The following is a 17,597-nucleotide window of genomic DNA, read 5'->3' as shown; positions in this document are numbered from 1 at the left end:
GTAACTTGACTCTAGCATAGCGATGTCATTTTTGGTCCTCTTCAAGACTGAAGGACGACAGCTAACCGATCAACTGCCATAGGCAAGTCTCTTCAAGTTTGGGGTCCACAGAGAAGTTCTCAAGTTGCAGACAAATATGAGTTTGCATTGATATGCATGGACTGTCCTCCCCAGGTGATCTCTGCCACTTCCAATCCCCTCCCCCCCTTAATGAAACTACAGACCCAGATGAAAAACAATTACAACCCTCAAGTCAGAATCAAGATTTGGACTTGGATTTGCTTAATTTGAATCTGAATCCAATATAAATTATTCCAGGGTATTTTCACATAGATAAATATGCATATACTGCTTTTCCTATAAGTGCTTATGAATTTGCAAGGGCATGATGGTCTAATGGGTACGCTTCTGAACTTGGAGTCAGGAAGAGCTGAGTTTCTTACGTTTGACAACTGTGCAACCACAGGCAAGTCACTATTTCTCTTATCCTCAGCTTCCTCATCTGTAAAACGAGGAATAAAAACCTGTAGTACTGACCTCATAGGATTATTGTGAAATTCAAATAAGATAAGTTCTATATCAAATGACATTTAAGCCAGTTACTATTTTTAAAATTTATTTATTTTTAGTTTTCAACATTCACTTTTATAAGATTTTGAGTTCTAAAATTTTCCCCCTTCCTCCCCTCCCACCTCCCCCAAATGGCATGCAATCTGATAGAAGCTATACATGTATAGTCATATTAAACATATTTCCACATTAGTCATGTTGTGAAAGAAGAATCAAAGAATCAAAAAGGAAAAACCACAAGAAAGAACAAAAAGAGAGAAAATAGTCTGCTTTGATCTGCATTCAGACTCCATAGCTCTTTCTCTGGATGTGGACAGCATTTTCTATCACGAGTCTTTTAGAATTGTCTTAGATCATTACACTGCTGAGAAAAGCTAAGTCTGTCAAAGCTGGTCATCACACAATGTGGCTGTTACTGTGTACAATGTTCTGCTGGTTCTGCTCACTTCACTCAGCATCAGTTCATGTAAGTCTTTTCAGGTTTTTCTGAAATCCACTTGCTCATCATTTCTTATGGAACAATAATATTCCATTACATCCACATACAACAACTTGCTCAGTTATTCCCCAATTGGTGTGCATCCTCTAAATGTTAGTTACTAGTTATAATTTGTGCTGCAAACCAACTGTACTGGATATCTCCTGTTACCAGCCAAAGAGACTGGTATTATTCACGTGTGTTCTCTTTAGATAGTAGGATGGAAACTCCTTGAGGACAGGGGATGTTTTCTTTTTGTCTCTCCTGTAACTAGCATGGTGTTTTATCCATTGTAGGGGCTCAATGAAGGTTTTCTTTTTTCTGTCTTTGACCTTTATCCTGGATATTGACCACAAGGGACTTGGGTAACGATAGCATGTGGCTGGCTCAAAGACACTCCTGAAAAGCACTCCCCGCTATGAAAAAACAACCCAACAACTTGAAGAACACAGACTACATACGGAAGTTCGGTCAGTGGTGTGGTCATTGGCTGTGAAGGGTGGCACGTGTTATTTACATAAGAAATAGCACAGTAAGAAATCCTTCACTACCTATGGGAAGAAAGAAAATGGCACAAGAAAATGCCCAATTATTCCATTATGGAGTCCATTTGAATAAGTAAGTGGAATCAATATCAGGCTACAGAAGGCTGTGTGTTAATAGCTATGTGAGATTAGGATAGCCCCAAGTGTATCCTTTCATTACTGAAAAATAATGTTTTCATTGACTTGCATCTTCCCAGTAATTTGTTTATACCATATATGAATTTGTTTCAAAGGGACTTTGTTTGAATCCTCAGCTACTCACTATGAGTGGGCACAACACCCACTGATATTGGTGAAATTAAGCCCACTCTGCCATGGCTACCAATTCGATAATTATGCTCCCAAGTGGAGAAAAAAAAATGAATACCCCCTTCCTGTATCTCCTATTCTCAACCTGATAACGTGCCTGGCTTTCTTTGTGGGAAAGAGAATATACAAGTCTAGCAAGCAAATAAAGCTTGGAATTATGGGAAGGGGAAAAAAGTTGTTCTGTGAATCCTGAGGCAGCCCCTGAGAGATGCTTCTTTGTTACACAAGCCCTACCCTGAACATGCCTTCAATCTATCAGTCAGTATTTATTAAGGAGCTCCTACCCTGTGCTGGGCATTGTGCTAAGCACCCACCTCGAAGCCTTCTGTGAAGAGGAGTGCAAAGATCTCAGAAGTACAGATGAACCTCCCTCCATTCTTTGTCCAGGTGGGGGCTTGGGATGTGGAGTATTGCACAGATAGACTCAATTGATGTATTAACTGGCTCTGCTCAACTGGCTTTTAAAAAAAATTCTTGGTGACATGGTGGGACTCACTGGGTGGGAATGAGGAGGATATATTTGGGACTGAAAGGGATATCAAAACAAAAGGTAACTAAATACAAATCTGAAAACTGTTATAGCAAGTAGCACTGGTTGGGCCTCACTGAACGGGGAGTGGTCCATTAGAGAATCATGAAATATCAGTTGTAAAGGATGGTGTCAGCCGGCTAATCCAACATCTACCTGCCTGAGAATCCCTTCCATGTCCTCCTAGTAAGGGACATCTAACTCATTTATTGTCTGCCATTTGCTCAAATGGATTGAACTTGTGGGCCTCCAAACCTCCCTACCTTTTTTCCCACCATTATTTCTTGTCAGGATCTCTCCATCTCCACTTGCAAATCTGAATTTTTTGAGCCCTAGCACAGGACACTTTACACAGACCTCTGTTAAACTTAATCTTGCTAGATTCAATTTATCGTTTCCCAGAGGGTGGTGGCTAAGCAGAGTGCAATGGTAACACATAGATCTTTCCAGTTCTAAAGTTGTGGGGCCTCAGGGATCATTAATCTGATGTCCTCATTCTCCACCAGAGGAAGCCAGGATCTAGGGACATGAATTCCAAGGTTCTACAGCTACTATGCAACTGAATGGGAAGTTTGGAACCAGGTCATGGGCTTTTCCCACTATACCCCAAACAGAGGCAGGAGCCTACTCTTTGACAGGAAAACAGATTTGCTTTTCATTCTCTCTCAAGGGATCCAATTGATTCTTAAAAGTCTGTAGGCTGTTATATTCACAAGATCACATGCCAAATACCCTTACTATCATGGTTGAGACAACTGGTCCCAGCGTGCATTCCTTAAATACCTTTCCATGCTGTGAAATTATAACAAGCAAGATTGGCCTTAGGAAAGAGATGAGAAAATGAATCTTCTTCCTTTCTTTGCAGAAGTGGGGGACTATGGGTTTGGAATTCTTCACACACTATCTTACCCCAACACCTTTCTTTTCTATTCTTTGTTACAAGAGACGACTCGATGGGAAGATTCACAGATTCATAGATCTTGAGCTGGAAGGGCCTCAGGCTCCATTTAGTCCAAACTCACATTCATCAGATGTAAGAATTACAGCCCAGAGAGTTGAAATGACTTCTCCAAGGTCACAGGTAGTATTCAGCAGAGGTAGCATTTGAACCCAGGACCTCTGGCTCTACCATCATTGCTACTTCCTACTGCACTGGGATGTGACTCCTTGTTCTTCCAAGGCTGGCTATGCTTCCAAGGTCAAGCCCATTGTCACCCTAGAATAGAAATAACTGGAATTGCCAGAGTGCTCTGGGCTTATAAATCTTTTCAGGAACAAAGAAGATATACAAACAGAATATATCCACAAAAATTTAAAAATCAATTAAAATGCTTTCCTGTACAGGAGCGGGGTAATGGTAAATGCTTGTGGAAGCAGAGTCCATTTCTTTTCTTAGGAGCTGCCTGGTGTCTGCCTCTAATTGGGACTCACTTTTCCCAATCCAATACAGTGGAAGTTCCAAAGCCTGACTCGTTCATAAATCTCCATCCGTTCCACCCTGTAAGCAAATGCTCTTGGGGAAACACAATGTGTCTCCACTGATGCTCCCTGGCAAACAGACGGATAGCTAGAAAGTATACCAGCTGGTAGAGAACGTTCTTTTAATGGCACGGCTTAGAAATGCTATCACATACTCATCTTCTGCCCATGTTTATATGGCGTCCCAAGGTCCCTTTGGATCCTCCCACAACAACCCTGTGGGGGAGATGCTATTACGATCATGGTCATTTTGCAGATGAGGAAACTGAGCCTGAGAGAAGTTAAGTGGCTTATCCTGGGTCACACAGCTAGTAAGTTTCTGAGGTAGGGGCCATCAACAGTCATCTTGACCTGTGTCTTCCCACTGGACTCTGATGACTCTGGAGGAGGGAGTGAGGCTGACTTTGCACAGCTTTGCCTCACTTAAATCCAATTCGCTTGCAAGTCAAGATATCACCCTCCTGATATCATTGGTCCTCTTCAAGAGTGAAGGACAAACAACAACAATGTGGGGTAGCATTTGAACTCAGGTCCTTCTGCCTCTGAGAATAACACTCTATCCACTAGACCACTTAGGAAACGGGGGGGAAAACCCAACAACCCTTAAACTTAGAAGAAATCACAAAATATCATCAGATCCTAGAGCCAGGAAGGACCTCAGAAGGCAGTTAGTCTAACTCATTTTACAGATGTGGAAACCGAGGTCTAGAAGTGAAAAAAACATGCCAGGGTCACATAGACAGCAGGCTCAGAGAGGGGAACTGAGCCTGGCTCATCTGACTCCAAGGGCAGTGCTCTTACCTCGGTACATACCAATATGGCAGAAGCCCCAGTGAAGGGGACAGTTGATTGAGCCATACAGGTCTCTGTCATGCCCTACTGACTTCAGGTCAGAGCTTGGGTCCTGTGAGTGTCAAGCCACAGCGTGATAAAGATGGTGTCCCCTCTCCAGAGAGCTGTCCGGGTGGGCTGGGAAGGTCCTGAAGAAGGGCCTGGGAGAAAATGGTGCTTTAGCCCAGTGAGGGCTGCAAAGAGCTTTCCTCATTACAAACTATTTCAGAGGTAGCTAGTCCCAAGCATAAAGCACTGGGCCTGGAGATAGGAAGCCCTGAGTTCAAATCCAGCCTCAGAGCTTATTATCTATGTGGCCCTGGGAAAGTCACTTAAACATGATTTCCCTCAATTCCTTAACTGTAAAATAAACTTACAATAGCACCTAGCTTTCAGGGCGGGCCGTTGTGAGGATCAGATAAGATAATCATTGTAAATCACTTAGTGTTGTGCCTGACACATAGTAGGCACTTTATAAACATTAGTTATTATTGAAACAATTTGTAAAGCCCTTAGCATTGTGCCTGACACATAGTAGGCACTTAATAAAGGTTTGTTTCCTTTTCTTCCTTTCATCTGAGTAGCACAGAAAGTATCATCCTCATGTTACAAATGAGGAAAAGTGAGAATGAAAAAGAGGAAGTGACTTGGTTAGGGTCAAACAAATAGCATCTGGTTGGGGCAGAACCCAGGCCTCCCGACAACACGCTGCCATTACTAAATACAAAGTACTTTTATTCCTGATTTTTGTGAACTCCAAAGAAGAGCTTAAAAAAAAAAAAAGCCAGAGAACAAGATTCGGCAGGAAATTCTTCCAGGATTAGACACAGTCTTCAACTACACAGAGATTTCAAGTCAGTCTAGCTGAATTTCCCTCCATGGGGAGAAACAAGATGGAAAGGCAAGCCTATTATTGGCATGCCCTATCTAAAAACCGCTGCATTTGCCTGCCCCGACTTCCCCTGTAATTTCATCTTGAACACTAAACAACATTCCCCACTCCAGCTGCAAACTGGTAAGTAGATACTACATTCCATCCCTGAGGACAAGGGGTTTCAATATTTAAGTGAAATGATCCCAGAGCTGGATAGCTCCTTTATTACTGTGGTTATGAGGCTCAATTCATTAAAGTAAATCAACTCACTATTTTTAGATCTTTGAATGAAAGGAACTCACTGAGCGCAGAGTCACAGGAGGCAGAAATGGAAGAATTCATCACTCCAACCCCATGTCCACCCTCCAAGAGAAATGATGACACAGCTGCCCCATAGGCCTTTAGTAAAGCCCCAAGAGAGTACCTCAGAAATGGCCACCTTATAATAGCTGACAGGGAGACCCCGTGTGGCATAGTAGATAGAACTCTAGCCTCGGAGCAAGTCAGGGAGTCCTGGGTTCAAGTTTTGCCTCTGAGACACTTTGGTTATGTGACCCTGGGCAAACTGAGGGTTTGAGGAGCTCTCATCATGTTCTGTGCAATGCTCTAAGAGATGAAGTGCAGTCATTGCACTGGTGGATGGAATTCTTCTTGGGAAGGGAGCTACATTGATGATATCAAAGGTCTGGGGTGCGGTGGGGGGAGGAGCTGTGTGCAGAGCTCTTTGCAGACATAAGTTTCAAAGGCAGAGTCTGAACCTAACTCTTCCTAAGTCTAAGACCTGAACACCACCCTGCCCCTCACATAGGAAGTTGGGTTTTGCTATAGTCAAACAAGATGGAAGAATTCTCATACTAATTTACTAATATTTCTACTAATGGGAAGAATACACTGCAGCAATTCTGGGAAGCTTTGTCAGCAGAAATACAGAAGACAACAGCTGGAAGTAGCCTGAATTTCGGGACTTGGATTTCTTCCCTATCTTGGAGTGGGGCTCCCTCCCTCCAAACCAGGAAGAGCTGTATCCCTGGGGGTGGGGGGGAGAAGGATCTGGCTCCATCTGCCTTCCAATGGGACATCACAGCCTTCTGAGCAGCTATTGCCACTGACCTAGGGATAAGGAGACCTGAGGCTGACCTGTTCCCCAAGCTGACTTTGTGCACAAGCAGCTCTCATGGCCAAAGCTTTTGTTCCACAGTTCAATTCCATAAACACTTCATCGATTCCTCTACTGGGTAAGGCACTATTTTAGATCTGGGGAATACAGAACTCAAGATGATCTAAATGGCTCCTGCCCTCAAGGAGTTTACAACTCAGTTAGAAACTGTCCAGCTAAGTAAATACAAACTAGCCCTAAAGTAATTTATTGGACAGGTGTATTGACTACTTGGGGGAGGGGGATCAGGAAAGGCTTCAAGGAGAAGTTGATAGCAGAGATGAGCCTGAAAGGGAGGAGGGTATTTCAAGAGGCAGAACTGTGTGGAGGCAAACAGAGGTAAGGAATGGGATGTCACATAAGGAGGAAAGCAAAGAGGTTGCTTTGGCAGGAATATAGAGGAAGGTAGAACTGTGCAATCAGTCTGATAAAATAGCCTATGGCCAGTTTCTGAGGGGCTCTGAGGTACAAAGAGGAGTTTGTATTTTATCAAAGACGCACTGCAATGGCTTGAGCAGAGAAGTGACACAGACAAACATGCATTAGGAATATCAATATGGCAGCTGAAGAAAGGAATGGAATGGAGAGGGAAGAGATGGGATAGAAAGAGAAGACACTGGTGGGAGGGAGATCGATTAGGAGGCTATAACATAGTGTCCTCCAGAGTTGATTAAGATCTGAACTAAGATAGTGACCTTCTGAGTAGGGAAAAGGTATCAAAATAAATGGCATGATAATAGTTCCTACATAAAAATGTGGTTCCATATGAAAAGGTCCACCATAATTTTTAATGCTTTATCTTGAAAAACCATTCCAAGGTTCATTAGGTTTTAAGCTGTAACTCTACTCCCAAATGAAACCCTAGAATGTTAGCTCTGGAAGGGATCTTAGTGGTCAACTAGTCCAACCACCTCATTTTACAGTTGAAGAAACTAAGGCTCAAAGAGACAACATGACTTAACCATAGGATTCTAGATCTAGAACTGGAAAGGACTGTAATGGCAACCACACTGGCATACCCAAGATGGCTGCTAGTGCAGCTTCTTTTATCTGCTTTCCTAGGAAAGTAACTTAAACAGAAATTAATTAAAGAGAAAGAATACAAAGAGAAATAAAGACCAACAGACAGGGCTCTAGTACCTGAATCGAGAGCGCCTTTACTTCTGAGGAGTCAGGGAGCTCTGAACACACGGCCACTCAGAGTCTCGACCAGGGAATCACAACATCTTTCTCATAAGCAAGCCCTTGAAACAAAAGCTCACCTCTCACAATATATACTCTTCTCAGCTAACAGGCTCAGTGCCTAATCAGAAATTAACAAAAGGTGTGTAAGCCTTCCTATAAGCAAGCTTCTCTTAATGGGCTCCACTTGAGGCCTACTGATGGGTGGAGAAGATCTTATTCCCTATTAACCTGTCACAACATTTAGGTCAACCCATTCATGTTACAGATGAGGAAATTGAGGCCAAAGAGGGAAAGCAACTTAGGTTCACAAAGCTCATAAAATGGCAGCCCTGGGATTTGAGATGCCAAGCTGGAAGGGACCTCAGAGTTCACTCATTTTACAGATGGGGAAACTGAGGATCAGGGAAGATAAGTGACTTCATCATAGGATCCTAGAACAAGAGCTGGAAGAAACCCAAGAGGATATCTAGTCCAATCTCTAATTTTTTTTTTTTTTGCAGGGGGGAAGGCAGGGCAATTGGGGTTAAGTGACTTGCCCAAGGTCACACAGCTAGTAAATGTGTCAAGTGTGTGAGGCCGGATTTGAACTCAGGTACTCCTGACTCCAGGGCTGGTACTCTACTCACTGCGCCACCTAGCTGCCCCTCAACCTCTAATTTTACAGATGAGGAAACTGAGAGAGGGCCAGAGAGGCCCAGATTCACAGGACTAGTAGTAATCGGCAGACTTAGAATTTATGCTGTTAAATCTAAAGCCGGAAAGGACCACAAAGGCCTTCTAGTCCCATACCTTAATTTCACAGTGGGGAAACTGAGGCCCAGAGAGAACAAAGAATGTGTCCCAGGTCACACAGTTAATATTACGCTGGTCCTCTAAAGAAAGGATTGCCAGAAACAGATTTATTAAGATTAAGAACTTTAGTCAGTATTTATGATCTCCCCCCTCCAGCAAAACATTTCCTAAATATATATATATATATATATATACACACATACATACATACATACACACACACACACACACGCACACAAACATGGCATTCCTAATATACAAGTCTCCTGGACTTGACATGAAGCTCCTTTTACTGCCCTACAAAAGCAAAGATGAACAACAGACTGGTCCCCAGCATGAGCAGGTTTTTGGCCAGTGCACCAAGTGAGAGCTCAAAGGAAGAAACACACACACACACACACACACACACACACACACACACACACAGGATGCCCACTTAAACAGGTTACAGTATTGCTTTGTTTTCACATATACCCAATCCTGAACAGAAAACAGTTCGCTTTAACAGGTGACAACAGGTAAAACATTCAAGTGACTTTCTCAGCAAAAAGCCACCTGGAGGTAGATGCCTCAGGAGCCCAGTAAGGACAACACGTAGCACAAGACATCAATATCCTCTCTCTTCCTCTCTCTCTCTCTCTCTCTCTCTCTCTCTCTCTCTCTCTCTCTCTCTCTCTGTCTCTCTCTCTCCCCCTCCCTCTCCCAATGAAAGCAAGGGCTTTTACAGCTTCACGAGGAGCAGGTGAAAAGCTCGCCAGTGAAATTGGGGTGAGGAAAGGTCATCCAAATAGCAGCATGAAACCATAATCCTAAGCACAAATCTTTGAACTGAGGAAACAGGCTTCCTGGGGAAAAATGGATTTAGAGTTTTGGGTAAAAAAACACAAGCAAATTCTCAACATGAACGTCACTTTTGCTAGAAATTCCCACTCTGTTGGTCCCTTCCCAAAGCTCCCAATCACACGCTGGATATGTTTGTTAGAAATAGAGCAGATTCGTTCAGTCCACAGTGACGGCTGACGTCTAAATACCAAACGTCCTTATCTCCTTGTTCCTCACCACAAGGGCTGGGAGGTGGGGGATCTTATCATTCCCAATTTGTACACGAGTAAGCAGGGGGCATGCTCCAGAGTCCAAATGTGAACCAAGATCTTGATTCCACTCTAACCACTAAGCCGCATGGCCCTTAACTCAGTCTTGCCTTCTATATCTACAATTGCCATGAATAGCACAAGTCAGCTCTCATCCCCCTCAGTGCTAGTGTCTTCCCCATGAGATCACCTCCGGTGTATCCTAAGCATCCCTAGTTTGTACATAGCCATTCACATGTAGTATCTTCCATTAGAGTAGGAATTGTTTGAGGGCAGGGACTTTGTTTTTACCCCCCCCCCTTTTCGTATTTCCAGTGCCTGGCACATAGTAGGCACTTAATAAATGCTTGTAAACTTGAACTGATTTGACTTTCACACTTTACATCTCTCAGCAACAAAGGAGAGACAGGAGGAAGGAAATGCTGCTTCTGATTTCCTGGGTCACAGTCAAAATAAAACTAACATCATTAGGCCAGGCCCACCTCACTGTTCTGTAAAGAAATACCTCTATCCACTCCCTCATGTTCATTTTCCAGCGATGATTTGATGGCTCTACGTAGCCTACTGATTTCACCTCTTTCCACACACAAGATTTGTGCATCTTAATTAAAATCAGTCTCTGCTAACTTCCATTTTTGTGATGGGCTATCTCAATACTTCCTGGTCTCCAGAGGACTCCATTAATATCGGATACTCAGTCTTGTTGAGTTACTGGAAGACACTCTATCTCTTTATTTATATTCACATGTCAATTTTTACTCTAAGGAGTCACCAATTTGGAAATGAAATGAAGGTGTGTGTGTGTATGTAGACACATACATGTTTACATATATATATAAATACACAAATGTTCAATTATAAGAAATATTGTGACATCATTATTAAGACACTCCTTTGCAAATCGATCCTTGCTTAGTTAGGAGCAAAAGCAGGCATGATTTACTAATCTAATGGCTTCAGATGAATTTTTCTCTGACATTTGAAATAATCAAGGATGTTATCACTCCACTGTGATATGTCTTTATATTTGCTTTCAACATGTTTTATATTAGTTTTTTGGATCCAAGTTTTTCTCTAGAAAAATGATAACCATAGTAATAATAACTAACATATATTAAGTACCTTATGGTTTGCAAAGTGCTTTACAAGTATTATCTTATGTTTTATCCTCACAATGAGCCTGTGAGATAGGTGCTTGTATTATCCCCATTTTGCACATGAGGAAATTAAGGCAGAAAATCATCTAGACACCCAGCCAGGGTCACACAGGTCATAAGTGTCTGAGGGCAGATTTGAATTCAGGTCTTCCTGACTCCAATTCCAATTAGCACTCTATACATTGTGCCTACATATGCCACCAAGCTTCCTCTCTGTTTTTTGAAAGCAGGGATAGTTTCATTTTTTTGCTCACAGCCTCAGCACCAGCCACACTGCCTGATAGTAGGGGATACCTAATAGAGGCCAATTGATTGATCGACTTTGTATTTACTCCTATGTATTGTATCCATGGTGTTCTTCCCATCCATCCAGTAGAATGAAGCATCTTGATGGTACATGCTTGGATCTCCAGTACCTAACACAGAGCCTGGCACATACGAAGTGTTCCCTAAATGTTGGATTGAGTTGATTCAAACATTGCCACTGGCCTGGGAAGAAAATATGGTCTAAGAAGAATTTTGTCTCTAGAGTTGGTGTGGGGGCTGGAGGGGCTGCCTCTGTTAGTGACTACCACTGTGATCTTGAATGATAAGCTACTTCCCCTCTGTAGGCCTCAGTTTTATGTTGGACTAGATGGTCCCTAGCTCTAGACACTCTGATGGAACACCCTGAAGTTTTCTTTCTAGCTATTCACAAAAAACCACAACAATGTTCTTTTTTTCTGTAATGCTGACTTTTGCTGAAGAATTCCTAGAAACAGGATTGTTTAAAAATAAATTTGAAATTTGGTGTCTCTGTGGTCTAACACTCTTTCTTGGAATAGGTGGCAAATGTGGTCAAGTATCAAGTTGGAACATCATTTCAGAAGAGGTCGATTTTCCTCCCAGGCTGACCAGTCAGCCACAATGGGCCCCTCAGGAAAGGTTACAGCAAACCCAACACTTCTGAAACTGAGAGCAGGCCCACAGCATAGGCTGTGACCCAAATGCTCTGTGAACCACCTGGGAGCCACGGACATGGTTCTGCATAGGCAGAAAATAATTCAGAAGAAGGTGGGCATCCACAGATGGAAAGAATCCGAAATTCTAAGAAATATGAAACTAAGACCAGACTGCAAAATTGAATTCATAGTGCACAGAAGAAGCCAAATTATTACCTTCATGTTAATTTTCTTTTTCCAACAACTCTTTATTGACAGGAACACCCCCTAAGCAGCAGGTGGCAAGATCTCCCAGCACCTTGAGCTAGAAAGAACAAAGAACCCGTTGCTTTCCCCGTCCTAAAGAGGAAAGTGAGGCTCTCTGGGATGGGGGTTTACTAAAGAGAAGTATGAAGCTAGGAAGTGAATCAGGTGAAGTCAACAAGGCTGTATTAAGTGCCTACTGTGTGCCAAGCACTGGGGAAAGAAAGGTAAAGCAACAGGTAGTCACTATCCTTGAGAAATTCTGACTCCGACTCTAGAGTTCTTTGCACAAAACCATAAAAGGTCCTCAAGGGATGCACAGAATGTGGACGCTGGAAGAGACCTTAGAGATGATGGAATCTAAACCCTTCAAATTCCTGAAGTCTAGAGAGGAAATTCCTAGACGGCACATCCTAGATCTTATAATTCTTTGCACTCCCCACAATACTAAGAAACGTGTATATATATATACATATATATATATATATATATGTATATATATATATATATACACACACACACACACACATATATATATATATATATATGTATCAACATTGTGTACTTGGATTCCAGAAGACATGGATTCAAATCTTCCCTCAGATACTTACTGTTACTATGTGGCCTTCAGGAAGTCATTTAAACCCTCTGTGTTTCAACTTCCTTAACCCTAAAATGAGATGAGACTCAGCGTCCACTAAGGCCCCTTCCAGCTCAAAATCTCTGGTCCTTGGATTGTATTACATTTGCCTTTATTCTGTATATACTGATACATTTTGTCTCCCTGAATAAAATGTAAATTCTTTGAGAGCAGGGACTGTTACATTTTTGTTTTTATCTTGCCAGTACCTGGAACAGTGCCTGCCATGTAAAGAGAGGGGCTGGTCCTGCCAAGGCCAGCTCTCTATCCACTATTACGAATTACCTCTCTGCCTGGCACATAAGTAAGGACATAATAAACGTTTATTGATTCACTGGGTTGAAATCTCGCCCCAGATACTTAAATGGGACCCCAGGCAAGTCATTTAAACTCTCTGGGTTTCTGTTTTCTCATCTGCAAAAAGGGGATAAGACCACCCATCCACCTACCTCACAAGATCATTTTGAAGCTTGCCTGAGTCAGCTGCTGTCATTACTGTTTAGCGACTCTGGGGCATGGATATGCCAACCACTGCCACCACCACCAGACCCTTCTCCTTCTCCAGCACTCATCCATTAATGACATGCCTTCTGTATCTATCACGTTATTCTTGCCTTTTGAAAATGACATTCCTTATGTTTCCTAAAGCAGTTCATAAGCAAATAATCACTGGTGACTTAGGTGATCTGGCAAAATTCACTTTACTTCTTTCCAAATCAGAGTCCCTGCCTGTGTTTTGTCTAATTTCCACTAGAATTAAAGAGAGAGTTAAGAATACACCAGTGAAGGCAAGTGTTGGAAACATCTCTATAACAAGCTTCCAAAGCTTATCCAGGACTGATAAAACCAACATAATGCTGTTCCACATTACTCCCTTACTCAGTAAACTCCAGTGGTTCCCTCTTACCTCCAGGATCAAATCTAAACTCCTCTGTTAAGCACTTAAAGCCCTTCTAAACCTGGCCCCTGATTTACCTGCTTCCAGCCTTACTGAACATTATTCATCCCTCCATGTACACTGAAGTCCCACCAAATAGGGTATCTTGCTATTTCTCATGCAGAACACTCTATCTCCCATGTCCATGCCTTTGAGGTGATTGCGCCTCATGCTCAGAACGCACGCCCTCTTCATCTCCTTTTCTCAAGAATCCTATTTCTTTTCTTCTAAGTTCAGGTCAGCTCAAAACCTTAGGCTGAGCCCTTTCCTGAATCCCCTTCTGCTAGTTCCTCCCCATCTAAGACTGCCTTATATCAATTTGGTTTCTATTTTGCAGAGGTGTGTTTGTGTGTGATTGAGTTGTATTGTATTTCCAGGCTGGATTGTAAACTCCTGGAGGACAGGAACTGCTTTCACTTTCTACTGCCAGGGCCTAGCAAGATGCCTGGCACATAGTAGGTGCTCAGTGATCATTTGGGTTTTCTTCAAGCACACCAAAACAAAATCACTTTTGTAGTTCACATCATTAGCAAGAAAAACATTACACCGTTGCCTCCTCTCTCCTGCTGGTCTCCAAATAGACAGATCATTTTCTGTTAGGAAGTCCTCTGAGGCCAAACAGGATTCTCTATTTCTTTTTGTGCTGTGGACTCTGAGGTAGTTAACCCAAATGAATCGCAGAGCGTGCCTGGGCAGCCTCGGAAATGCTAAAAATAAGCTCTAGCACACCCCGAGTTCTCAGAAGTAAAACCACACACAGTCAATAAGTTGCTGCTTTCAATAAGATATGACTTGGGGGCCCCACGGGCTACTGATACTGCAAACTTGCTATAGATTATAACCTTACTGACCCCTTGTGTTTTATTGGTTGTCTGAGGGAGGGGAAAGGGCAGGGGAGGACTTTTCCATCAGTACACTTGCCCAAAATGATGAGATATTTTTAAAACCCTCAACTGTTCACACATGAAAAAGTCACTACAGTAAAATTTATCCTGCATATCTTGATTTCTTTAGTTACACTTCGCAGATAAAGCCCAATTCATGACTGCTTGATTTTTCAGGGCTACCAAAGACTTGTGGGTTTTTTTTTTAAATGGCTTCAAATTCCTTCTAATGTCAAATACACACACACACACACACACACACACACACACACACACACAGAGAGCTGTAACTTGGGCAGGGCAATTTTCACTGTGTCTCACCAAGTAGATAGGGTTTTTTCTTCCCAGGAACCACTATCCCTAATGCTTCCTGGTCCTCAACCAGATGAGGCTGCTTGGTACAACAGATCCTGTTTTCTTTCCCAAAGGCTGTTATCAACTCAGCAGCTCCTAGGCTTCTTTTACCTTGGCCACCTTTCTCCACCTTCTAGCTCCTGTTGCAAATTCAGCTGCAGAGGACAATTGAGGGCAATCCACCTAGTAAATGTCAAGATCTAGACAGTTAGTGGGGACCTTAGGGGCAATTGAACTCCCCCTTACAGAAGAAGAAACTGAGGTCCATAGAGATTAAGTATTTCACCCAAGGTCACACAGGATTAGAACTCAGTCCTCTCACTTCATTTTTTCCATTGCACTACACTGAATATATTACATATTATTATACATAATAATACGCTATATAAGGTTCATGTATAGTATGTGTTCCACATGTATAAATACATATGTATGTGTATATATAGACATCTATATGTGTCCTGGTTGAGAGGCTGATATATGGACTTCCCATTAGCAGGAAATGTTCTATCACCCCGTCATTGCCCATAGTCCTCCCCACCTCATGTTTGGTTAGGGATTTAAACAGCGTTGTTTTGGAATGTATATTGTGACACCCTCTGTCGGAGAAGGAAACCTGCGGCACCAGCAGCACCCGAACTCAATCTGCCCCCTGGCGCGAATTTTCTAGCCAGGCTCTAACAATTGGGAAAAATCGTACACATCAATACAGCATACTCAGTGGCTCCATTAAGAACTGCGATGTCCCTGTGTGCCAGACTCCTCTGATATTCCATCCTCTGGAATCCTGAATCACTTTGGCATTTGTCATTAAAGTTTTCAACAACCTGAGAGGAATTCTTGTCCTCCGAGGATCACCCTGATTAGAAAACTGTCATGCACAGAAAGCAGCGGACCCGCCTCTATCGATTGCTACTCCTTCCTCGCCTGATGAATGTTTTTCTCTTTCAGAAGAGCTGCTGGACCAACCCCGGAGCAGCGGTAAGCCTGTGTTCAGGTACTCAGGGGCAGGTGAAAGTGTGCATAGTAGCTCTCCAAAAAAGACCTACAAGCGTGAAGCCATCACACACACACACACACACACACACACACACACACACACCCCACTTGTAAAACAGTAAAGAGTGAGCAGCTTGCTCGCCTTTAAGCGGTTTAGAACAAGAGAGCTAATCCCCACCATTCCTTCTGCCTAAGACATGCCCCGTGCACGCAGAAGTCTCTTAACAGAGTCTACACTGTGCTAATTTCTGAAACAAACAAAGAAAATCTAGTAAGGAAGAAAGGGGGTTCGCTTTCCTTTGGCTTCGGAATCGGGCAGTCAGAGTAGCGCGAGACGTTGGGGAGCTCAGCATCCCCAGCCAATCCCTCCCGGAGGCAGCAGCCCCCAAACAGCTGGGTGGGGAAAAGTCCGAGTCCCCTCTCCCCTCCGCTCTCCAGGACTCTTGCCATCTTAGGACCCCAGGCGAGGTTGGCTTCGCTGCCCAAGGACGATCCCTCTTCCTTTTCCCACGTTTGCCCCAGGCAGACAGACCGAGGGGATAGCTCGGCTCTGGGAAATAAGCAGCCGCCTTTCCCCCAAACAAGTGGCACGCCTGCGAAAAGGCAGACGGGCACCACTCCAGGTACATCGGCGCCCACAGCCGAGGATCGGGACCGAGCCTCCTCTGGGCGAGTGATGGGGAAAGGGGCACTGAGGCCAGCCGGCCACCGCGCACGGGCGGATGGAAACTCACTCACCCGAGGAAACCGAGGAGCCAGACAAACTGGAGTTGCTGGACGCTGCCATCATCCCCCGCTGGATTTCCCCCCTCGTCGCCCCCTCCTTAGGTTCTGGTCCAGATGTGGCTGCTGCTGCTGCCGCCGCCGTCCTGGCGCTGCTGCTGCTGCCGCTGTTGCTGCCGCCGCTGCCCCCAGCCCATGGCAAAGTCCTGGGGACGCAGAGCGCAGAGCGGCCGCCTCCTCCCAGCCTCCCTCGCCAGCGCCGCGTCCCCCCCACCCCCACCCCCCTCCCGGGATGGGGCTGCACTTCCTGCTCCGCCAGATGACGCGCGTCCAACGCCGCTATTTAAGTGAGCTTTCCTCCCTTCGCAGCTCCGCTTCGCGCGGCTCTGGGCGGCCCGCGGGAGGTGCCAGCGGAGCCGAGCGGAGCCGAGCAGAGCCGGGGAGTGAGGCGGACAGGCGGGGACGACAGCCCGGGCGCCGCAGGTCCTCCTCCCGCGGCAGCCCCAGCCCCAGCCCCAGCTCCGGCTCGGCTTGAGTTTCTCCCGAGACTGGTCCCAAGGTCGGGTGGAGAGCCGCGCCGGTCCCCTCGGCGCCCACCTCCTCGCCAGTCCTGGGGCAGCTCCAGGAGGAGGTGACACACACCACACACGCACACGCCAGACACACTGACCGACACGGACAGACAGACAGAACGGCAGCGCAGCCCCCTCCCCTTGTCCCGCCTCCTCCACTCCATGCGCCCACACAAAGGAATAGGGAAGGAGCGGCGGCGGCCGCGGCGATGCCAGGCGGCTGCTCGCTAAACAAGTCTCCGGGTTGCAGCCCAAGGCCGTGCGGGCTTAAAAGGGGAGGCTGGGCCCGAAGGAGCCGAAATGGGAGC

The 17,597-nt window shown here is 44.6% G+C and overlaps 1 protein-coding gene across 1 annotated transcript in view; it reads right to left on the bottom strand.

The window, feature by feature from the left end:
• Positions 1 to 16,974, bottom strand: part of CHN2 (chimerin 2) — a 291,448-nt gene extending 274,474 nt beyond the window's left edge. Inside the window, exon 1 of the mRNA XM_036761047.1 lies at positions 16,733 to 16,974. Within this exon, the coding sequence (XP_036616942.1) occupies positions 16,733 to 16,784 (52 nt within the window). The 5' untranslated portion in view covers positions 16,785 to 16,974. The remainder of the gene's footprint in view (positions 1 to 16,732) is intronic.
• Positions 16,975 to 17,597: the final 623 nt, after the last annotated feature.

Source organism: Trichosurus vulpecula, chromosome 5 (assembly GCF_011100635.1).
Source record: "Trichosurus vulpecula isolate mTriVul1 chromosome 5, mTriVul1.pri, whole genome shotgun sequence".
In the NCBI taxonomy this organism is placed as follows: domain Eukaryota; kingdom Metazoa; phylum Chordata; class Mammalia; order Diprotodontia; family Phalangeridae; genus Trichosurus; species Trichosurus vulpecula.
Note: the sequence above shows the minus strand (reverse complement) of the source record. Positions and strands in the feature narration are given on the sequence as shown.